Source organism: Cricetulus griseus, chromosome 3, assembly GCF_003668045.3.
Source record: "Cricetulus griseus strain 17A/GY chromosome 3, alternate assembly CriGri-PICRH-1.0, whole genome shotgun sequence".
NCBI lineage: Eukaryota > Metazoa > Chordata > Mammalia > Rodentia > Cricetidae > Cricetulus > Cricetulus griseus.
In genome coordinates, this window is record NC_048596.1 from 28,783,798 (window position 1) to 28,809,201 (window position 25,404).

General features: G+C 36.0%; 1 protein-coding gene across 2 annotated transcripts in view; it reads right to left on the reverse strand.

Moving 5' to 3' along the window:
• The window catches only part of Pten (phosphatase and tensin homolog), a 73,045-nt gene that overhangs the window by 46,648 nt on the left and 993 nt on the right, over window positions 1-25,404 (reverse strand). The window contains exon 1 of one of the 2 annotated variants that reach the window (XM_027406392.2): window positions 24,394-25,356. In XM_027406392.2, the coding sequence (XP_027262193.1) occupies window positions 24,394-24,440 (47 nt within the window). In that variant the 5' untranslated portion in view covers window positions 24,441-25,356. Of the gene's footprint in view, window positions 1-6,063; window positions 6,149-24,393; window positions 25,357-25,404 lie in introns of those variants that run through there. The other variant, XM_027406391.2, reaches the window with a different exon arrangement.

Genomic DNA, 25,404 nt, shown 5'->3' on the forward strand with positions numbered 1-25,404 from the left:
AGGTCCTTTGCAAGAACAGCCTGTACTCAACCTCTGTGCCATCTCTCCAGCCCCTTACAGTACCTTTTTTTTTTTTTTTTACACACAGTTACAGTCTTTAATCCCTTGTGATCAGTCTGCTAGCAGAAGAAAAATGGCAACTTAACAACAATGTGTTTAGTGACAAAGGTCAAGCATTACACAACCCTATCTGATCTCTCACATGGGAATGAGAGTTCAGTTTTGACAGTTCTATCAGCTTTTTAAAATAAGCTAGCAATGCAGGTTTCAGCATGAGGCTTCCTGATTTTTAAATATAGTCCAGATTTGTCCGAAGGTTTCCAGATTTTGTCCTCTGATACACAGGAAAACAGATATTAAGGAAAGTAGCTCTGAGCTCTGCACAGTGGTGGAGCACCTAGTGATGACTTGAAATGCAACCTCCAGAACTGCCCCACATCAATAAAAAAGGAAAACTTTTGCTCGGCAGATTATCACATGATTATACACCCAGCACTAAGGATTCGGAATCAGGAGGATCTCGAACTCAAGACTGGCCTTAGCTACATGAGACCCTGTCTCAAATACAATAACAATCAATAAAGAAAGAAAAATCACAGACATGGACTCAAAGTTCAGCCTCTTGCTACTTCCAAGATGTGGCAGTTGAGATTTAAATCACTTATGAAAGTGAAACAGGGATTAGATTCACTCTAAAACTTAATAAGATGGTATATGCAAGCTAGTAATACAATAGTTAACACAAATAAATAGTAAATAATGTACAGAAAACAGTGTCCATTGGGGCTAGAGAGATGGCTCAGAGGTTAAGAACACTGGTTATTCTTCCAGAGGGTCTGAGTTCAATTCCCAGCAACCACACAGTGGCTCACGGCCATCTGTAATGAGATCTTGTGCCTTCTTCTAGCATGCAGGCATACATGCAGACAGAATACTATATACATAATAAATAGATCTTTAAAAAAAACAGTATCCACTACTTAAATAGCAAAGCTAGATCTGTGCCCATAATATTTTTACTGTTTAATACACTAAATCTCCCTATGAGCAAAGACATACAGCCTGCAAAAGTAGAGGCAGCCAATGGAAATAGAGCTTTCTTCAGGAATGACAAAAATGTTCTGGACTTTGGTGTATGTGGTGACTGCATCACCTCTAGCTATATTGTGAAAATATTAAATGTCACTCAAATTATACAGTTCAAAAACAATGATTGATTGTTATATGAACTCACTTTAAGTGGGAAAGAGGCGGGCAAAGTGAGGGAAGGAACAAGAAATGTTAGCATGGAAGAACAGAAGTAATATATTCTTTCCTCTTCATCATTGTTAAGTTGGCCATATCTGTTTTCAAGTCTTATTTTTAATTGACAGTCAATAATGATATTAGGATAACAAATACTTTTTACTTATTAAAATCACCATACATTAAGTTTGATTGAGGAATGTACATATAATTAAGAATCGAACACTTGCAAAGTTTCTTCAGAGAGAAAATGTATATGCTAGCAGCCAAGAAAGAACAGACTCTTGAATCTGCAACAGGTTACACATGGGTAAGGAAGCCAAGTACACAAGACAGTAACAGATAGTCTTTTGCTAACTCATTATGTCACAAGACAGAGCTCTGTTTCCTTATTAAAAACCATGGGTGGGGCTGGAAAGATAGCTCAGAGGTTAAGAGCACCACCGACTGCTCTTCCAGAGGTCCTGAGTTCAATTCACAGCAATCACATGGTGGCTCACAACCATCCCTTATGAGATCTGGTGCTCTCTTCTGGTGTGCAGATATACATGGAAGCAGAATGTTGTATACATAATAAATAAATAAAATATTTTTAAAAAATGGGTAAACTGGGCTTGGTGGACAAGCTGGTAATGCCAGCACCCATAGGTGGAAGCATAAGGGTCCTGAGTTCAAAACCAGCCTGGACTAAGTATAAGTGAGCCAGGGTCATTATAGCATGACCCTATCTCAAAACAGAAAAATAACAAAAATGCTCTTACCATAAACTTTACAACAAAGTGTCACAGATTCAGAAAAGGAGAAAAAATCTTAGACACACAGCATTTTCATTTTCATTTTCAACATTTCCCAAATTAAGCTCCATCAAACACTGTCTAGGAATGTGAGGGTTAACAAATCATAAAAGAAAACCAAGAAAGCATGGAGGAAACATAAAAGGTGCACATGGTGGCCTTGTAAAGAATCTGTGTAGAAGGCAGTTTGCCTCTGTTACATCTACATTCTCCTGATTCATTGGGGGCAGAACAGTTAACAGTTCACAGTTCACAAAGATACTATGCACCAGTCTGTTAAAGACTGCTTAGGTTTAGAAACAGGGCACTTTCTTCTTAGCCTAAGGGACAATGTAAATGCATAAATCAAAGACAAATGAACTATCAGAACAAAGACTGGTTTCCCATTACCCTTAATGCAGGGTAAGACCTTAGTGCAAGAAATAGGAGAGGAAAGAAAGAAAAAAACTATTATGGAGGTGCTCTTTATTTCCCTCCCTTCAGTTGTCCTGAAGTGTCCATCAATGCTTATTCCTCAAATTAAGCAAATCATTTGCAATTAAGAAAGCAAACAAAGCTCCAGCCAGGGAGTGTTGGCACACGCCTTTGGTCCTAGCACTGGGGAGGCAGAGGCAAGCCCATCTCTGAGTTCAAGGCCAGCTTGATATACAGAATGAGTTCAAAGACAACCAAGGCTACACAGAGAAACCCTGTCTTGGGAAACAGAGAAAGAGAACAAACAACTAGGTTCATTTCTCCATTTTCATTGATTGTTCATATTAATCCCTGATCTCAAATGGAGAGGTTAAATATTTGCCACAAATTCTCAAATGAAAAATTTCTCATTACAAGAACACTACATATCCCAAACCTTATCTCATCACAGGACAATTTAAGTTTAAGGATATCTGCAATTTAAGTTTGCTTCACTCCAGGTAAAGATATAGTACAATAACAAAAATGAGTTTTATACAGTATTTCTTGTTTGGGGGAAATCATAAGAAAAATATGGAATTAGATAAAAGAAAAATACTTTAAAATATCCTTTGGACACCCCACTACACAAAGTGAAGAAAGTTTAGCTGACAAGAATTTTCAGCTATCTGAAGAGTCCTCTAGTCCCTGCTTCCTGTCCGCTACCATGAAGAGTCACTGCCACACACTTCTTCCACCATGAACTTCTGCTGCAAGTTCATGATGGCACGGATGGAAGAATGGAGTGCCTCTTCCCTGCCTTCTCAACCATGACAGACTGAAATCCCTCTGAAGCCACGAGACACACGAAACCTCTCTTCCATTACCTGTTCCTGCCAGGTTACTTGGTAACGATGCCAATAGTAACTAACATAAAAGGTATTGGAAAATGAAAATATTTCTGAGATGTTACCAACTTCAAAGCAAAAGAAATTGCTATTGATTATTCCTAATGTCAACAATATAGCATAAACAAACTAAAGTAACCAGTTATTTAGACGTTGGACACAGATACCTTTGGAAAAGTCAATCCTAAAGGTTTATTTGCCAGAGCTGACATGGTGGCACACGTTTTTAATCCCAGCACTCAGAGGCAGAGAAAGGTGGATGCCTGTAAGTTCAAGACCAGATTGGTCTACATAGGGACTTCCAGGCTAGCCAAGGCTACTTAGGTGAGACCCTATTTTCAAAGAACCCACACACAAAAAATATTTGTAGTCATTTTAGTGTGTAGGAAAAAATATGTTATCTTCTCATCTAGTCATTCACTATTCATCCTTTACTACAATAGAGGGCGTCAGACTGGTAAACAGAAGCTATTCATGTCTTACTGATCATTTATCTTAAAAAACAACAACAAAAATCCACCAAGGAGCATAGATTCATATACAGCTAATTCTCCATGCTGCTATGCTAAAAACATTACATACAGTAAGAACTAGCTAAATAATCCAGATAAGAAATGTTTTTAAGAAAAACATCCGACAAAGCCCAAAAGGCTAAATAAAACTAGATAGATAAAGCTAGTCAGAATTAACTTCAGTCTCGGTCACTAATTACAAAATGAACATGCAAATCTCTTAATTTGCAAACACAGCATAGGAATTATGAAACCAGGAGATTCAGAACCAAACTAACTTCCCAACACAACATATTCTTGGCTGAGTTATTATAGTATAAGGTCTAGTAACTGGTGGTAAAAGTCTAGAAACTGGAACTTGCCAGTAACAAGAAAGATGATCAATCACTCTCACTGACTAATTCATACTTAACAGAAACCAATATAAAATTAGCATGCCAGATTAGTCAGAAGAACCTTAGAAGGCCAGAAAATTGTCCCTCCACTCAAAGTACTCGGACCCTTTTCTGATCCAGCTTAAGTACTAATTTGGCTTAGTTGAATACAAAATTGATGTGAAATAGCTCATCTTACAAGGCATTACACGCAGGGCGGAAACAATTCTGCATCACAGCAGAAAATACATTATCTGGTGACCCACATCTAGACAGACTACTCATTCACCATATTATTCTGCGACTCACAATTCAAAATCCCCTCCCTTACTCTTTTTTCTATGGCCTATTTCATTCTGCAGCGCCTATGAACCTGCCATGCAAATTACCTTCTGTTGTGTGATATTTTGATTGCATTCTGACACTCCCTAGACTGACAAAGGTTGTTTTGAATCAGAGGGCGGAGTTAGCTACCAATTAACCAAAATTAACCATAGAGGTTTCAGAGAACTAAGGCCAGATAGAGAGACACAGGAAGTAGAAGGGTGGGGCTGAAAGAGGATCTCAGCCTCTTTGAATGGAAGAATGGGCGGGGTGGCCAATTCTCGGCCACTTGTCTGAACATTCAGGTTCTTACCCTGATATCTGACTTCCAAGTTTTTATTGTTAAAGAATAAGATAAACACTTCACCTGTCTACTATGTTCTACTGAATTATGAGAAGGCAAATGCATTTCCCTACTTTTAAAAAGTTTTTAAACAGTACCTCTGACAGTAAGTAAAACAAAGTTTAATGGAAACTACATAGTTGTACAAGGGTTTGGGAGTTTGTTTTGGTAATTTTATAGATAGTGAAACTTAAGCCTGAACAAAACATAAGTAGTATTATAATAAGTATCTAAATGAACACATCTTAATACACTAACAATTAACCACTTGGGAAAACTGATAACTAACACATATAAAGTCATGTATTCATATACTATTACAAAAGCATTCTACAGCTGCATTAATACTTTGTAAGTTACAAAGTGCTTTCTCACCTATTTAAATCCACATGATCACAAAGTAATTAAAAGTCCCCAAGACATAAGTACAAAGGAAATAGTCTAGAATTTTAACTTTTAACTCCATTAAGTACTTCATAACCAGCATAGCAAACATAGCAAGCCCCAATATTAATGGATTAAAGTACCATTATAGTTTGTTCTAAAAATTTAATGGTCATTTACATATATTTTTATTCTGAAATTATAAAATATTATTAAGACTAATTACCCAACAGGTCATAAAGTATTTTTAACTGGACCTTGACAAACACTTTTCTGAATTAAATGACAATTACACTTGGAAAATTATGTAAATTATAAAACTCTTAATTTAGTCTTTCCTATGTCCAACAATTCCCTTCTTTAATCACTGTATCAAACACTAACACATGTGTAAGTTCCCTATAAATATACATGACAGATCAGTCACCTACACCTAGTGTGAATAACTAAATAAACCTACTCAAGGCTTCACCCAAATGTAAGATAAAAAACTTATACTGTAATAGAAATCAGGCACTAACTTGGTAAGAAGCATCTTATCAAATACAAAAAAATTATATCATAAAAATACATGATTACATATGAAGTCAGTTCTTATACAGTGAATTGCATCCTACTGAGAGCTAGCAGATGCTTTAGGTTAAAAAACTTTCAGAGTACTATCATAATGAAACAAAGTCTACATCGTAATTTACATACCATTCTGTGTTTTAGGAATCTTTTCTAAATAAAACACATGAATATAGTTTATTAATATATGAAATAGAAAAATCAAAGAGTTCTTACCTTACTACATCATCAATATTGTTCCTGTATACACCTTCAAGTCTTTCTGCAGGAAATCCCATAGCAATAATATTTGGATAAATATCTGAGTATTTAAGTTAAGGAAATACCTAAAATATGCAACTGTACATATATGCATGCATTTTTAAAACATTAGCTTCCCCCACTATAATCATAAAAGGCTGTCAAATGCATGTCTGCAACCTACTATGAATAGTTAAGAAATACTGATAAACACATTACTCTAAAAGACACTTTCAAACAATTTTATAACAAAATACTGTTAAAAATTCTCTAGTACCTTGAAGAAAAAAAAAAAAGACCTAAAGCTGGGCATTATACAAAAGCCTATAATCCCAGGACTCAAAAAGCTTTCAAACTGGAGACTATCCTTTGACATGGAACAAATTTGAGAAGAGCCTAGATTATAGCAACAAACTGTGGAAAGCATACAAAATTAAACAGTAAGTAAGTAGTCGGAAGGCCTTTAATCCCAGCATCCTCAAGCTAAAGACAGGCAGATCTCTGAGTTCGAGGTCAGTCTGCTCTACAGAGTGAGTTCTAGCACAGCTAGGGTTACACAGAGAAACCCTGTCTAGAGAAACCAAAAAAAAAAAAAAAAAAAAAAAAAGGAAATTAAGCCTAAGACAAAAGGCCATTTCCATATTTACACTGTTGAGGAAAATATAACCTCTATACTTTGTAAATCCAACAGCTGGCATGTCATGGTAAACTCAAAAACAAAAACCTGAATTGGCCTGACTTAGCAGTACAAATTCTAATGTTTCCTGGTTAGCAATGATTAGAACAATAAGAAAGAAGTAAATAGAGAGAGAATGAGGAAGATAGTGAGCTGGCTGTCCCTGAAGCTGTACAACCTGGACAAGTGACTTACTATCCTTACACTGTTCTACCCAATGACTGAGCTGGAAGAGATAACCTCAAAGCCCTCTAGTCCCTGCCAGTTGTGAGGTCATAATACTCAATGGAGGTTCAAGTCTGGTTACTTTCTTTAATCAATGTAATCAGTACTTAGCATGTCCTTTAGCTTCAACTCTGTTATGCAACAGTTAACATAAAAGCAAACCTCTATACTCACAAAGAATTTATTTGCAATTAACTAAAAATCTGCATCTCAATGAACCTTGCTCATCTTTCCAGCTCTCATTTACATCCTCATCATTACCTATCAGACTTTTCACATCAACTACAGCAAGCTGTCTGCTTTAAAACAGTCACTAAAGATGTCTGGCTACATAGTCTGGATCTATTTGCTTCCCACATGTAACTCAGCAATCAAACTCCCCAGCCACTGAGAAAGCTGTAGCCATGTATCTTTAACCCCAACTCACAAAGCCTTTGGGTAAAAATGTTAACTTACAGGAATAATATAGATGGCTAAATGACATCATGCAAGAGTAAATGAGACAAATTAAAAATTCTGTAGGACATGACCTAACATCTTCAGCAAGTCAAATTACAGCCTTAAGGTTCCTAATTTCTTAAGTGCTTTTATAAACATATATACTTTAATAACATTTTCTGTGCCAGGGACAAATTTTGTCACTGTAAGAACACATAATCTCACTCCAACCAAAAAAGAATTAAAAAACTCTAAAATAAAATGAGCATCATTTAAATATCACAAATACGGCCTGTCATCTATTATTCTAAATTAGGAAAAGGGTCACACCTAAAAATATAGATCTCTTCTTTAATTGCTAAAATGTGCTGGTTATATTATGTTCAGTAATGAAGGAGAAAAGCAAACAAGGAAAGGTTTAACCAGACAAAAGCAATACAACTTTTGAGACGTTTTATATAAGATTAAATTTTTTGAGAAAAATTGAAGAAAAATGGAAAACACAAGCAAAAGACTAAGTTACCAAAATAGAGGCCCAAGACAGTGATATTTACTCCCGAAATTCCCACCCAAAACATTATAAATTAGTTTGGTCAAAATATAAACTGAGAAGTTGGAAGAGATAGCTCATTGATAGAGGGTTATGCCTGGCATGTACAACACACACAAAGGAAAAAACATACTGTATGCACACACTTAATAATCTGTTTTACTGAACAATGCAACTAAGAACCGAATTTTATTAAAAGAAAAAGATACAATTATTGCCATTTTCAGTGAATGTTAATATGACCTTTTTCTCAGAAAAGCATAGAAAAAGGTCTCTTGAAATGTGGTCATTCTATCTAGAACTACCTTCAAATTCAGCTTTGTGCTCTGAATACTAATGAACTGAACAAGTTGGCAAGTTTTTTATTGTTGGTGGGAACTCTGGTGTTCTACCTACGGGCACTATCCCCAGCTTAGTTACCTTCCTAAAGAAAACCATTTGTCAGTAACTACAGATAAATGGATGACACTTACTTACTAAACTCAGCTGGCCCCTCCATTCCTGAAGTGATCCATGTACTGAACCTTCTATGCCAATATAAGGCTAAGTCAAGACTACTGCCCTCATGGAGCTCCTGTTTTTTCAAGAAAGACAGGCACACAGACACAGTAGTACTTAAAGTATTATTATTACATTTTTAAAAATTAAGATGTTTTCAAGGGGAGGAGTTCATTCTTTGGAATAAACTGAGTCATCTCTTCAGCCCTTGTGTTTTCTTTTGTCACTACTGTAGGATAAAGCTCGGGAGCTGAAGAGATGACTCAGCAGTTAACACACTGGATGCTCTTGCAGAAAGAGGATCCAGGTTCGATTCCCAGCACACATATTAGCAGATCACAACCATCTGTGTAACTCCAGTTCCAAGAGATCCTAATGTCCTTTTCTGGCCTCTGTGGATACCAGGCATGCATGTGGTGAACAGACATGAATGCAGGCATAACACTTGCACATACACAAAAATAAAATTTATATTAAAAAAGAAATACTGCTAGAAGGGTCCAAGCAGAGAACACAGAAGCGAAATAGAAACCCAGCTCATAAAGACACAGAAAAAGATAGGATTTACATAAAGCATACACAGGGTTAAGAATGCCATGGCAAGCAGCTCAATTTAATAGGGCATATATACATAGTTGGAGTCAGAGCCAAGAACAAGTGCAGAGACAATCTTGATCATGGCCTGTCCAATCAGCAGACAAGACCTACTTGCATTTACCACATCTGTCTTCTCTTGCTATCTGCCAGTGCTTTCAAGCAATGGCGGTTAAAGTTTGCATGTTACACATCACAAAGAAAATACTGAAATTAAAAAAAAAAAAAATAAGAGGGCCGGGCGGTGGTGGTGCACGCCTTTAATCCCAGCACTCGGGAGGCAGAGGCAGGCAGATCTCTGTGAGTTTGAGACCAGCCTGGTCTACAAGAGCTAGTTCCAGGACAGCCTCCAAACCCACAGAGAAACCCTGTCGGGAGGGGAGGGAGAGTGGGAATGGGGGGGTAGGAGGATGGGAGGGGGGATACTCCAAAGCCACAGAAAAACCCTTTCTCAACTCCCCCCAAAAAAGAGGGAACTAAAGGGGCTTTAAGAACAAGAATATAGGGTTGTTGTGTAAATGTTTACTAGCTTTAAGCCCTGTTCTAACCATGGAATGACTATTAATGACTATTTCCATGTGATACAGAACACCAAGGTCACACGTCCAATTCTACAACATAAAGCTGCCAACTGCAGGTAAATCCATGTCTGGGCTTCATAATCTAGTTTTGTTCTCACGTCAACTAACAGTACTTCTTCATTAACTTCTTTGCTAGTTGATTCAAATGAGATATCTGAAAATATCCTTGAACTTATAAAACGGCAACAGGCTCTATAGTTGTAACCAAGAGGTTATTATTATCATAGTTCTTCTTGTCCACTGTGGTGGCCACAAACCTAAAATTCAGCACTTGAGAAGCAGTCAGGAGGCTCACAAAGCTCCAGACCAACCTGGTCTACATAGCAAGTTCCAGGTCAGCCAGTTAGAAGTATAAAACCTTGTCTCAACTTAAACAAAACAAAAAAGACAAAAACTACAAATAATTGTATTCAGGCATCACGGCACATGCCTCTGAAGCCTGCAATCCCAGCACCTGGGAAGCTTGAGATCAGAGGGTTGCAAATTCAAGGCCAACCTGGGTATACAGACCCTGCAGGTAAACATTGCTAGTAGTTTTTCTGCTTAATAAAACTTTATTTATATAGTATAGTATAATATAAAATAAAAAATACTATATATTTATACAGTACTATAAATTGGTGCACTCAACAAGGAATCTCTAAGATACAACTATAAAACACGTATATTTTCATTCTGCTCTAGCAATATAGTTGAGGAAAATATATGGCACAAGGAAGCATAGTCTGCAAAGACTCAGAGAAGTGCCATTCATAAGAGAAAATGGAAATAACTACAACAAAGTACAGAAGCAAACCATGGCATTTAGCATAGCTGGTAGAAACAGCAATTATAAACAACTTTAAAAATAATAGGCCAGGCACAGTGATTCACACCTGGAATCCTATCACCAGGAGACAAAGGCAGACAGACCTGAGTTTCAAGGCCAGCCTTGTCTATGCAGAATTCTTGGCCAGCCAGAGCTACATAGAATGTGTCTTCAAAGAAAATCACAAATAAAAAGTATCTCTTAATAAGATAAAAATTCCATTTGTGAAAAAAGCACAATGTAAACAATGATAATAACTATACAATGACAACATATATAATAATGTGAACATAGACAGTAACTAACATACTTTCTAGTGACAAACTTTCCTTTTGTGGAAGGAAGGTTTCTTACTTAGCCTGTGCTAAGTCTGCAGCTTGCCCTTTTGTTTTGTTCTGTTCGTGAGACAGGGTTTCTCTGTATGGCCAGGCTGGCCACAAACTCAGGAGACTCACCTGCCTCTGCTTTCCAAGTGCCGAGATTAAAGGCCTGCACAGCCACTGCCCAGCAAATTCCTCTTGATCCTCTGCCTCTTCCCCTAAATTTGGAATTACAGGTACCACACACCAGTGCCAGTGACAACTTTTGAGACAGAAGCAGCCTGGCATGCTTTCTAATGCCAGCTTTTGGTAGATCTGAAAAAGGAAGATCACAAGTCCTAGGCCCTCTGAGCTACCTATCAGTGTAAGACTAGTCTGGTTAACTTAAGGAAAACCAAAATGGAAAAGAAAAAAAAAAAAACCTTAAGGAAAACCTGACTCAAAAGAAAGGGATGGTTACTTAGCTCAATGGTAGAACCCTTTGCCTTGTATATGAAGTCCACTGAATTCCTTCAAGTTTAAGAATACTTCTGAAAGCAATTCAGATCCTATGTGCACATAGATTAAGAATAAACTCAATGAAAAAAACTTTCAATTATTAATGAATAAAGTATTCTGAACTTTAACTTTGGCTTATCCAGTCCCTTTTACTGTCAGCAATTCTGGAATCCAAAGTAAGGTTTAGTGGGTGTGTTTACCAGGGACTTAATAGCCCTCTCTATTATTCTACCCAGTTTTTCTTCAGAGAATTATGAAATGATGTACCTACACTGCTCAAGTCTACATATGTGAGCCTCTAAAGCTTTACATTGCCCAACTGCCTGGTTCTAATGAGTTTATAAAACAATTACCTTCTTCCTAGGACTCTGAAAGAACATGAAGACCGGTTTCCAGTTTCAGAACACTAGGGCAGTTAAAATACACACAAGTGCACATACATGTACACACACCCCTGCACTCTGCTGTCACTTTGATTCTCTTGCCACTAAAAAACCATCTATGATTGGCCACTAATGAATGACAAATCAAGCAGAAATACAGAAACAACTTACCTAATAGCTTTCAAAAGCTTGTAAGCCCAACACATATTAGGCATCCTTGTTAACAGCCTCACGAGAACCAAGCCAAACACAAACTCCAAATTTTCTACAGCAAAATCATAATGGCACATACAAAAGTTTTTTAAAGCTGTAACTGACCCAACATAAAAGTTCATAAGGAATATCTCTAACTCTCTAATCTTTATGTTTGATGTCAGATTTCTAAGTTACTCCTATAATACACTGCTTAAAAAAAAACAAAAACAAAAACAAAAACAAAACCCACTAGGTTTTAGATACTTAATAATCATGCAAAAGGCATTATTCAGGTCTCTAACTTACATCAGGAAAGACATTCCAACAGGTAAGATGTAAAGATGTGCCAAAGGATATACCAGTAATTTGAGAACAAATTATTTGAGAAGTCATTTTACTTGGTGCCAATTCACTTAGTAGTAACTGCATTTTGAAAAGACAAAACGTTGCAAAGCATCCACCTGCACTGATGTTGCAGGTTCAACAACAAGCTTAGAGACTCAAAAGCCCACCCCACAGCTCCCAGTACAAACGTATCCCCAGCAGTGGATCTTCTCTACTAATTCAGCCAAAGTGGCAAAATCTTTACATTTGCTTTTAACAATCAAAATTTGCCCTTTAAAGTCTGTGAAACTACTTAAAACAGAAAAACTGCAAATGTGTAGACTAGATTAGTTTACATATAGCTTTAATGTAATACATGAAATAAATCAGGGTTCTTTACCCTATACTTCCAGCCTAGATATCATCTAGAAATGACTTTTCTTTTCCAAGTGATAGAAATAAATTTGCCTCAATGGCTTGTTTTAAAGTGAAGAAAAATAACATGAACCGGAAGTAATGTGTGAGTTTTAAATCATGAAGACATATAAACTGTCACTCATAACTACAGTAAAGAGACTCATATTAATGATATCTAGGCTTTTTATAATTGCCTTGCTTTAATATTGTGAAAGGATTCCTATTCCCACTGAGAGCATTTTAACCATTATAATCAACTTTACAGCTGAGTTACAAGTTATTTGCCAAACTCTGAAATTATAGACAAAAATGCTAGTCAAAATTCATTTTAGGATATGAAATTTTCTGACATTTTAACTGTATTGACAGATTGAAAGTAAGAACAAGTCTTTGATGCATGTTTAAATAATAAACAAAGGCCTTATTTTTTTAGTAATTTACTGGAGGGGTACAATTTGTTTTTAAGAAAATAATTACTGCCACTGTGAAAGAAAGCACTTTTGTAGTTAGTGATCTTTATATTCAAAGACTATATTTTTAAAATGTAGAAAGGGGCTGGAGAGATGGCTCAGCAGTTAAGAGCACTGACTGATCTTCCAGAGGTCCTGAGTTCAATTCCCAGCAACCACACGGTGGCTCACAACCACCTTGAATGAGATCTGGTACCCTCTGCTGGCATGCAGGCAGAAGATTGTATACATAATAAATAAATAAAATCTTTAAAAAATAAAAATGTAGAAAATAGGTAAGCTAAAGTTTTGAAGAAAAAAAACTGAAGTCAACCTTTTCAACTGATACAGTTTGGCTTAGGTATAATGGGACCCTCTTTAACTCCAGGAGGTAGAGGCAGGAGGAATTTCAGGGCAACTAGGACTACAGAGGGAGGCCTTAACAGAAAGGAGGAGACGGGAAGATAGAAAGTTCAGTACTGAGTATGACAAAAATACCAGTTAAATGGAAGGAATATAAATGAAAATAATAAGACAGGAACTCTTTAAGACCCTCACTTTATCCAAACACTAAGTAATCAGAATGGGTAATTATTTCAGTATTTGGGTAAAAGCCAAACTTAACGGAAGAAGGATCATTTGCATACACACTGGCTTCCTATGCAAAAAGGCCCACAAGTTTCATGGCCTGTAACTGAGTCCTGACCAAAGGAAAAAGCATTCCAGTCAGGCCCCAGGACTGTAGAACACAATCTTCTTCCTCAAAGACACTAGCATGGCTAGCATGGTGAGGCTGAAGTACAGGCCCCAGGCAAAGTTGGGTTTGAGAATACAAATTCTATTATCTACACTTAAAACATAACTTTTTCATTATATTAGCCATTTGGCACATTAAAAGAAAAAAAAAACCTACTCAAGAAAATAAAGGTAAATTAATATAATAATAATAATAATAATAAAAACTAAGGCAGGTGGTGGTGGCATATGCCTTTAATCCCAACACTTAGGAGACAGAGGCAGGTACATTTCTGTGTGTTCAAAGCCAGCCTGGTCTACAGAGAGAGTTGCAGGACAGCCAGGAATACATAGTGAGACTTTGTCTTGCAAAACCAAAATCAAACCAAACCAAACCAAACAAAAACACCCTAAAACTCAAATTCTATTAAGGCATTCTAGAGACTTCCATACAGCATAGCTAACATCAAGTTTATAGGGGTGAGCACGTTTAAATTAGAAACAACTTCTGTAGTGGTTTAAGATACAAGACAAATGTTTCAATGAGAAAGTTCTTTTATATACAGATCAGAATGAAGTTGTGGGAGGAAAAAAGAGCAGAGGACTTGAAAAGTATTTGAAGCAAACTTTTAAAGTTGCTTATTAAATCAGTCCCCTCACTGAATTTCATATTATCAATTCTTATGTAACTTGTTTGAAAACCCCAAATTTTTGGTAATTTAGTATCTCAAGTGAAAACAACACTTCTACTGATGCATCCAAACACTCCAGGCTCGAAGCAGCAGCAGCAGCAGCAGCAGCAGCAGCAGCAGCAGCAGCAGCGTTAGCTCTTAAGCAGCCCCTTAGTGGCTGAGGAGGAGCAAAGGAAAGATGATAGCAGACCTTAAGTTTCATTTTTACAAAGGCCCAACTAAAACTTAATCTTAGGTCTTAAAAACTTATAATTAGATGACTCCAAAAACAAAAGTGTCAAAACCTCTTATTATCCCTAAATTATCTTAACTTTTCCTACATTTGAAGAACGGATGGATGGCAGGCCTGGGCTTCTGGACACAACCAGTGACCTTTTCGATAGTAAAAAGCAAACACCCTTAGTAAGGATCCCGGAATATTTTCAAACACACACAATTGTGATCACAGTCTGAATATATTGTATCACACTGTTTAGTATACTGTTATTTCGTGCAAATTTTCTAAAACTTACTCCGTAGAAACTACAAAACACTGGACTATATCTGCCACACTCAAAAGGCAACATGAAAACACTAACAAAATATTTTTGCTAACACTAATTTTTATTAGAACCTAAGACAGCAACCATCATACCCAGACTGAAAATCTCAAGTTTCATTTTATTTGGGGAAAAAATTGTACTTAATAATAAGCAAGTTATTTTGGTTTTTGGCTTAGCTTGGCTTTTAAGTTCTCTAAGACAGGGTCTCCTGTGGTCCAGGCTAGGCTTTAACTTTAATGTAGCCAAAGATGACTATGAACTTCTGATTTTCCTGGAGACACCTCCCAGGTGCTAAGATTACAGGCCATAATAAAAGCACACCTGGTAGTAACTTTGCTTATAAAAATAAGACAGTTGTGTTTCTATCACTTTGTTTTAAATATTTTGTTCAAAAATATTAATTCACTGATAAAGAATTACTAACTGGTTGATAAGGATAGTCTCTTACTATCTGACTTAAAATCTAACAAAACTGCTAAATGCCGATTTTTCACTATAAATATAGTACTTATTATTATCCTAAATGAATGCACAGAAAACTTTGATCATGCACAACAATAGCATGAGCAACTGTGCAAATATAAGCCATCATTCAAAATATGCAACAGTAGCATCATGGCAAGCCAATAATCCTGAATTCAAAAAGGATGTCACCAGAGCTATGCCCACTTTAGTGTAAAAATAGTTTATTCAAATTATTTCTATTCCACTTTAATTTCAAGACAGCAAAAATACTCCAAAGCAAATGAAATTAACATATCAGAAGTATTTTGGGCCTGGAATAGTAATACAAGCCTATAATAACAGTCCTTCAGAGGCTAGAAAACTAGAATATATACAGTGAGTTTCAGGCCAGCATGAGCTAGAGAATCAGATATATATATTCTATGTAGGTACTATGTGCTATATATAATGCATTATCTTACATAAGTAATAGAAACATTAAGTGCTGAATATGCAATAGATTTCCTAGAAGTAATTTTGGGTAGAGGCATTTCAAGGCTCTAATACTTCAATTATTTTTAATAGATAGTGACTTTTGTAAAATGTGAATCATAAAAATTGCCCCTATTTGTCACCTTAAGTCCACTCTAAGAAACCATAGAAAAAGAAAAAAAAAGAGGTAGAAAGCATTATAGTTAAATATTTTTGACAATTTCAGTTATGAAGCATTATGCAAACTGTTCAAAAAGAGAAAGATACTTCCTTAAGTTAATCATAAATTAGAAAACACTGTGAAGTTTTAAAGTTTAAAAAAAAGATAATTTTTCTCATGTTTTTATAAAAGGAATTTTGATTTTTGGTTTTTTTTGGGGGGGGGGTGAGACAGGGTTTCTCTGTGTAGCCCTAGTTGTCCTGGAACTAGCTCTTATAAAGAAATTTTCTTTAGTAAGCAAGTTTTTAATTCATAGACTTAATCACTATAAATCTATTCAGTTGAATTAAAGCAATGAATACTATTTGCTTTTCTTGATGAATATGAAGCTACTGTGACAGGTCACATTGGTTTTCAAAATATTTTAGTATATCTAAATCCCCCTTAACTTCAAGAACCAAAATTCTAAATCAGTACTTACATTTCCTCTAAGAAGTTAAAAAATAAGACCTTGACATTTTATTCTGTGTAAAGTGGGCACAAAATGAAATTGTTTAAAAAAAAAAAAAAAAAAAAAAAGCCGGGCATTCGTGGCACACGCCTTTAATCCCAGCACTTGGGAGGCAGAGGCAGGTGGATCTCTGTGAGTTTGAGACCAGCCTGGTCTACAGAGTGAGTTCTAGGACAGCCTCCAAAGCCACAGAGAAACCCTGTCTCGAGAAAACCAAAAAGAAAAGAAAACCCACCAAAAACAACATAGCAACTATTCTGTTCCTAGAACACTTATAATTATCTTTTCGATCCCTAAAAATAAAACCAAGAAATTTAATGTCCTCCCTTGGTTTCTCTGCATCTCTAGACTAATTGAAAATTGCATGCCCAATCCAAAAAAACTTCACAGTGTCAGTCTTTATTTTAGGTAAGCAAAACACTTTAATTCAAACAGGCTGACAACAAATGGCAGGCTCAGAAAGTGACACACATCTGAGAATCTCAGTCAAGTAGCCCCATCCTCCTTATCCTGAGAAAGGTGAAGGTTTCTGTTGTTACTTGTCAGAAATTTGCATCAGCACATTTAACTTCATCAGATCTGAACAAAGGTTTAGAGTAAAAGTCTAAGACTAAAGAAAATGTTAACCACAGCAACATTAAAGATACAAGCAGAAAAGTAACTCCCTAAACAATTATAGAGAAAACTATTCAAACATGAAAAAAAAATCCTTATTTTTAAGGGTTTGATGCTAGATCTCAAAGTATAGTAGTATAGTAGGATGAGGTTGACCAGACTATCCTCAAACATAAAACAATCCTCCTGCCTCAACCTTGATAATGCTGGGATTACAGGCCTGCGCAACACACCTGCCTTTGCCTGCTTCCTTTCAAGTACACCCCTCCTGCATACCCTTCTAAACAGCAATACGAGCAGAGTTTACTAAGAACAACTTTAACCTTTCTAACAGAGGCCCAAAATCTCACAATGCCAAAAGACCTCATGAAATAAATCATTTTCTTATAGGGAAATCTTCAGTGAACAAAGTTCTTATAAAGAAACGCAGGCCCCACAACCGTCAGAAAACCTAGTTAGGTCCAGCTCCAACATTTAGTAACAACTTGACCTTCTTGAATCCACAATATAAGGCAAAGGTACTTGATCTAGCATTTAAGAGATTCCACTTCTGCAGATGTCTAAGTGCAATCAAGTCTTCTGCCACCTCAGTTATGACCATGCCCACCAAAATGTCTCCAGACATTACCAAAAGTTCCAGATCAAGTAGGAAGGGATGCTGCTGAGTGAGCACACTATACCCTGAAAATACCACATATTTTTAACAAAAACAAACACCTACAAATCTCAGCTTACCTCACATTAGACAGATGGAAACTGGGGCATAAATTTAAGCTGTATTTGGGGTCTGCTACACTGTGTCCTTTGCATTCCAGCAGACAGCCTTTCTAATTCACTGGGCCTTGTCTACAAAATCTGCATATTTCCTGTGTCAGGCTACTTAGGACTTATCTGTATGTCTATTGATAAAATGCACCTATAATTACTATTAGTTCAAATGGGTATCCCATGAAGACTGAAGTCATTTCATGGATAAAGCACTTACTACAAAGGCACAAGGATCTGAGGGCAGGTCCCCAGCACCAATGTAAAGCCATGGCCGGTGGTGCACATCTGTAAACCAGCACTGGAGGGCAGAGACAGAATATAGGCGGTCTAACCAAAATGACCGGTCTCTCAAAGAGAGACCCTGTCTCAAAAGATAAGGCAGAGAGCAATAGAGGGAGGCACCCATGTTGATCCCTAGCCTACACACACACTCATGTATATAGAATACAACACATCAATTAGGTTTGTTTGATGCGAGATAATGTAATACAAAGACCTAAAGACAACTTTAATAATATCTCCCAAAACTCCATTCTAAGAGTAAAAGAAAAACTTAAATTCTATTTAACTTCTAGTTTAGAGAAACAGAAATACTCAAAAACAAGTCTCATAAAAGAGAAAAAAATTTTAATGGGAAAAAAAATCAAAAGCAAAAATTTGCTTCCAGCGTTAAACATGTATATTGACTTTTTGGATCACTCTTAGGAATACATCTCATTTAAAGATACGTGATTGAATCAGTTACATACCTTGAGTAATTACATCCTATTCAAAAATTTCCAAAGTAAACAAACAAAATTAGGTCAGCAATCACTTCATTAAAAAAAAAAACTATTCTACTTCAGCCTGAAATCTGCAGAAATTTTATTGCTTTTTAAAGAAACAAGCCAGTTATTCTGCAGCGCTCTAGAGATGCAGCACCTATACACTTGCCACAATACAGGTACACAGAAGAGAAAGACGGAAATTGATTTAGACAATGTAGCAGGCTTAGACATCAACTTTACAACCTGTGTTACACCAAAAATACACCTAAGTTACAAAACTCAGCAAAAGGGGGGGAAAAAAACACAAGAACATATAGCCATGAAACAGTTACAGCAACATTCACTCTGCAATTCAAAATCAGTAAATTGAAACCCCTCTGGAAATTAAGGTGCTCCACTGTTGAAGACACTAAATATCTGAAAGGTCAATACAAGCCAAGGAAAGAAGTAATGTTCCCTGTCACATGCAGGTAGCCAGATTGGAAGCTTACTGCCTGTTCCTTCTCCTTGATAAGAAAACACGTAAGCTTCTACGATGGCTGGGGGGGAGGGGAGTATATAAAGGCACTCCCTGCAAGCCTAACAACCCAAGTGCCAATCCCAGTGCCAATGGAGGAGGAAGGAGAGAACCAACTAGCTAAGCTGTCCTCTGACCTCCACATTTATACCCTGGTACATACATGCCCCATTTTGTTCCTCCCTCTCCCAAATAAATGAATGTAATTTTTAAAAAGGGGGGGGAGTCCCTTTAGCTTTTTCTATTTCAAAGTCCTAGTTATATGGAAAATCTTGCCCAAACATGAAAATTCAGACAATAACTTTAACTTATACTAATTCACTGCAGATTATATTATATATGTGTCTGTTATAATGGATGTAAATTGTCAGAGCTGCATGACTACCACAAAAACCTGAACCTGAAAGGACATGCTGATAGAGTTTACATAACTCTGAGCTATACGTTAGAATTCATTTATTAGTGGTGAGGATTATTCTTTGTGAAAAATAACTAGGATACTAGCCAAGACAACCTGACTCAAAAGAGCAAACATATCACATCTGCATCATAGATTATAGATGCCATATATATATATATATTATATAAACATACATTATGCTATAAATATGTTACATATTTAAATCTATAGAGTACTATGGGAAAATTTAATCTTAAACAGATTAAACAGATTATGCTAAACTACAAGAAAGTTTTCACCTTCCCCTTAAAAGCTGAAAGCAAACATTTTCTGATATGCATGATTAACTTGGTTTTGAGCAACTCTATGAGTGAATAGCAAAATTAAATTCCTAAAGGAATTCCCCCTATTAAAAAAAAAAAGTCATATCTTGAGTCAATTAAAATTGCAAGGTCTCAACTGAGCAAATTCATAAACACTGCTCATCCCATAAATGAAAATACAAAAATCTCTGACATATCAGAAATTGTTAAGAGTAGTACCTCTGACTGAAGTATTTACAATGAGGTAGATACCACAGTAAGGGTACTATTTATTTATGATATCTGTTGTTTTTTCAGAGTCTCACTATGGAACCTTGGCTGGCTTGGAGCTCACTGTGTACAACAGGATGGCCTCAGACTCACTATGCAGTCAGTCCAGCAGCACTAGAACTTACCAAAATCCTCCTGCCTCTGCCATGCTAGAATTAGTCACTAGGTCCAGTTATTTCCACCATTTAATCAAGATAAACTTGATAAGGTACTATTATCCTTCCCTTATTTCAGGTAAAATAAGACTGAGAAAAATTAAATAGCACAAAGTCATCCAGCTACTAAGTGACAGAGCCAAGATTATACCACATGCAGCTGGCCCCAGGCCACTCTGTCTGCCTAAAACTAAGATGAAACAATGTATAACTTCAGAATGTGGACAAAACCAGCCACATTTTAATGTAATTTAAAAGACTCAATCATGTTTTAAAATGACCTCCAAAGCAGTCTGTTCTTTAAGGAGAAAATCCATTTTCTAGAACAGTAAGAATTTGTTAACTTTATACTCACATACACACACACAGAAAATTGAAATATAAGTTAAGAGTCACTGTTCATATTTAAAGTGTTGGCTTCTGATTATAACTATTTGACTAATTACACAAAACACAGTACATTTACAGCTTTTCCATACCATACACATACAGGTCAAGAACATTCTTTTGCTAGCAGATTCAACTGCAATATTCATCTCTACAAAATTTCAACACTACCAACAAGTATAAGTCTAAATACTGTGAAGACATCCACAAATGTCCTAATGCCAACTGTTGCCAATGGAAGAGTGTGCTATTCTGAACAAAACCGAAAACTCCCAGCCAAATTCAATTCATTTCTAAATCACGTTTATGCTGATAATAACATTTCTCTAAGAAACACCTTCTTGTTCCAGTACAAATTATTTTAAAAGATGAAACTGCTAATACCCCTTCTGCAACCAAGGAAGAGAATACAAAATTAGAAGGAGGAGCAACAAAACCAATATCCTAATTTCATATTTTCCAATACATTCAATACTGAGAGATCCAGTAAATTATTCCCATAACAAAACACCTTTAAACACTCAACCAGGAAAGTTATGTGACTGTAGAACGGCCTATAAAAAAGGATATGTAAATGCTATTTCACCTATACTCAGTATTGGTGATATCTCCAATAGCAACTGTATCAATTTCAAAACTACCAGATACAAAGCAACTACAAAAAATACTGAATATTTACAGAAATCATTTCTGATATAATCATACCCAATGTTCTAAATCGTGATTTTTTTTTAGCACAAATCCTTGTAACTTTTCTTAAACGTAGATCACAAAATCAATTCTCCAATGTTTGTTCTGCAAATCAAGTTTATCTACTGGGTGAAAAGGGGGCGGGGAGGGGACAAAACTCAAGAGTCATCAGCTCTATGCAGGAAAACTTCTGTTTTACGAGCCAGTAGTTTCCACGGAAAAAGAAAAAACAAAACAAAAAAAACCACTATCCAATAAATTCCTTAAAGTGTATTAGTAACTAGTACTGTCTTCTGAAACTAAATACTTCTAACATTTCATGGAAGTCAAAAACTGTCCTATGTACACAGGCTTCTAGATTTATCTTTACCAACTCCGAATTCACATACATTATCAATATAAAAACACTGTCTATATTTTGTGCTTACTAAAAAAACTGACACAAAATAAAATTGAAAACTGAGTATTTACTGAAAATGAATGTTCAAACCTTGTTTTTTTCCTACATGAACAATTTTCTAATCAAGTCATCAAACAGACTGTTTTAGAAGTGTCTTTAAAAGTGTTAAATACTGTTAGGCACAGCAAACAAAGACAAATTTCAAGTTGTAACATTTCAAAGTAACAACTGAGTTCATTTCTAGAAGGTAAGCTAGTTCATAATACTTAGGTATACATTTTATTTAATTACGAGAAATTAGACATAATGTTCCACACAATACACTACTCGCCTTTCTCTCACTACTAAAATGAAAATTTTAAAGGCAATGAATCTCCACTTTCTAAAACTAAGTAAAAAATCAACATGGTTATATGTCATATTTAACTTGATTTAATCTTTACTCAATTTTTTAAAAGCAATAATTTAAAAGCAATCTAAGTCTGCAACACTATACTGTGTCAACTTTTACAATTGATAGTAATGAAATTTCTTTTCCTTCTATTGAATTATATTTAACTAAAAATTACTAGTTTTGACTCATTTTACCCCTAAGTTTTAGGGAAAATAAAATTTGCAACTTCTTATACATCGGTTACATAGTCATGTTTTTCAGGAAAGAAACAAATGACTATGAAAATGTAAGATAAAGATTGTAGAATTAAAAAATAAAAACTAGAATTACTTTAAACAATCACTCGCCTTTAACAAAACAACAAACATTAATAATCACTTCAAGGTACTAATATTCCCGTGATCAGTATCTGAAAGGGTTCCTAATCTAGCAAACAAAGGCCTGTAACAGAAGCCTGAGCTCTGCATGTGCTTTAAACACATGAAATCTTGCAATCTCACATTCAGCCTATTTTCTAGACTGCTCAGAATCAAATCCAACCAACAAATTCTTACAACAATTCAATTTTGCAGAGGATTTGAAAACACAGCTTTCCTGAGAAAGTACATCATTGCTGATTGCTGACCCTTCTACAGCGAATAGAAATATCCCATTTACTAGTTTCAGAAAGGAACTTAACTTGGCCAGCTTCGGTGCCAACACTGACCAGTTCAAGTCTTCAATGAGCATTTTAACTCCTGCCCCCAAACACAGAACACACTGATGAGGAATCAAGCAAGCCCCTCTGGCTTATCAAAATCATTGGGAGGACAACTCTCAGAAGAGCAACGGCTTCACCGACTTTCTCCCTATAGACTCAACATTTGGCTCAATAAAACCACAGCTCTAGAAATTAAGTGTTATTAGTCATTTGATGCAATATTTGATACTGCTTTCTATGCACATTATACTAAAAGTACAGTTTCAGAGCTCTAACTCACAGAAATGGCACGTGCAGAAGCCCATGTACTATGCAATCAAATAAGGAACTGCAATCATGTCACTGCTCACACATAAAAATTTGGCAAAACAATCTTGAAGTCCGACACACCTGATAATTTTAAATCAAGTGGGAACAGCAAAACATAAGGGTACTGTGGAAGGTAAGAGAAGCCTGACTACCAGGCATTCAGATTTTTCTTTGAATGAGGGCCTATTTTTTTTAATTAAACAGATACCGGACTAATTCCTTCTATATCTAGATTACTATCACTAATTTATACCAACTGCCTTGAAGCAAGTGATAACCCAGAATTTTCTACAATTACATTTCAGAAAAGGTCAAGTTCATCCAGAGTAAAGTTTTGAAATATAAACTGAAAATTAATGCAAACTTCAAAATTAAAGATACCTTAACAGATTAAAGATTTTCTTAACAGAAAATTAGCCTACTTCTAAAGCCAGTTCTTCAGTGAGTTTCATCTTCATTTCAGAACAAAAACTCGGTCAAAATTAGCTATGCATGTTTATATGCTGCTAATGCAATCAAAAAAAAAAAAAAAAAACCAAACCTCTTCCAAATGAAAACATTTTCTTACAAAAAAAAAAAAAGCCTCTCCATAATGCTCTTATTATTATCAGGACATGTATAGACAAGTCTCTGACCTTCTACCTTAAGAAATGTCTGCTGGTATTTACTAATAATTAACTTTTACTAAGACTATCTTATTAACAATTATGCAATTACATAATTTTAACTAAATTCTGCTCATTGCTACAAGTCACATGAAAAAATAATTTGGGGTCGTAACAAAAGCCCTGTCACTTCAGAGCAGCAACTTGTGTTTTCTTCACACACCGGCCTCCCAAAAGCTCTCAATATCTGTCAATACTTCCTCCAAAAAAGGAGGGCTCTCTTCCTATCCCTGATCAAAACCAATACCATACCTGAAACTGCAAAGATAAATGCTTTAAGATAACCACGAACTTTTGAAGTACAAAGACCTAACTTTTAGACAATCAGAACTATACACCGTTAAAAATTCTTGGGTTTCTGTCTTATTCAACAAGCTGACTCAGGAAATTACTGCATTTAAAAAGCTACCATACCTACAATCTGAAGTCAGTGATCCACTCTTGCTAGTATTTCTGGGCATTAGCTGGTTAAATTATACTTGACATTCTATACAAATCAGGGTAAAACCCATGGGCAGTCAACGGGTCAGAGCACCTGAAACACAAAAATTTTGAGCAGCAAATTCCTGTTCACGATAATAGTTAAATTTCATGTGAGAGCTGAGGTTTAACCTCTGCAACCATTCGCCACACACAATATCCTTGAACTCACACGGACATCACCTGGGACCAAAAACTATTCAATTTCTATCCCATCATGTATGGCAAAGCCAAATGAATGTAAAATACCGCTGAAATGCAAAGCTCATGCCTCATCCCACGTACAAAGTCTAATTTAACAAAGTTCTATTAAAAGCTCCAATAACGCAAATTCTGGCACTGTTGATCTCAAACTACAGAACTTCTACATGTAGTTCCAAAGTGGTAAGTAATTACCCCAGTTTAAACACACAAAACCTACTTTTACCCTCAAAAGTGCACCATCTACTCTGAGGATGACTATGCTTATAAAGTTATGCAAATCAGTCCACAAGTTACATTTTAGAAAAATCTATCAACGCAACCCAGGAAACTAACAATCACTGCAAGATTCTGAGGTAATATGCCTTCGTGCAGCACGGACTTTCATTTTAATCTGATCTACACCCTAGATCTAGGGCCTAAGTCACGATCTAATAGAAATAAGCACAACCTCACCAGCGTCTAATTTGGTTCATTTAGAAGGCTTGGATTAACGAGCTCGTTAATCCAATGTACAAAACTCTGCATTCACGGACAATAGATTTTAGGAAGAGACCACAGAGCTAGACAAGAAACCAATCCGTGCCTTGACACTTGCAAGCAGGCATGAGTTCCGTCTAGCTGAACACTCCCTAGGTTGAATACACCGGGAGAGACACACAAAATTGACGATCTAGAAATGTGACCAGTATTAAACGTTATAGTCACCCCAACTACAGAAATTTTTCGCATCCGTCTACTCCC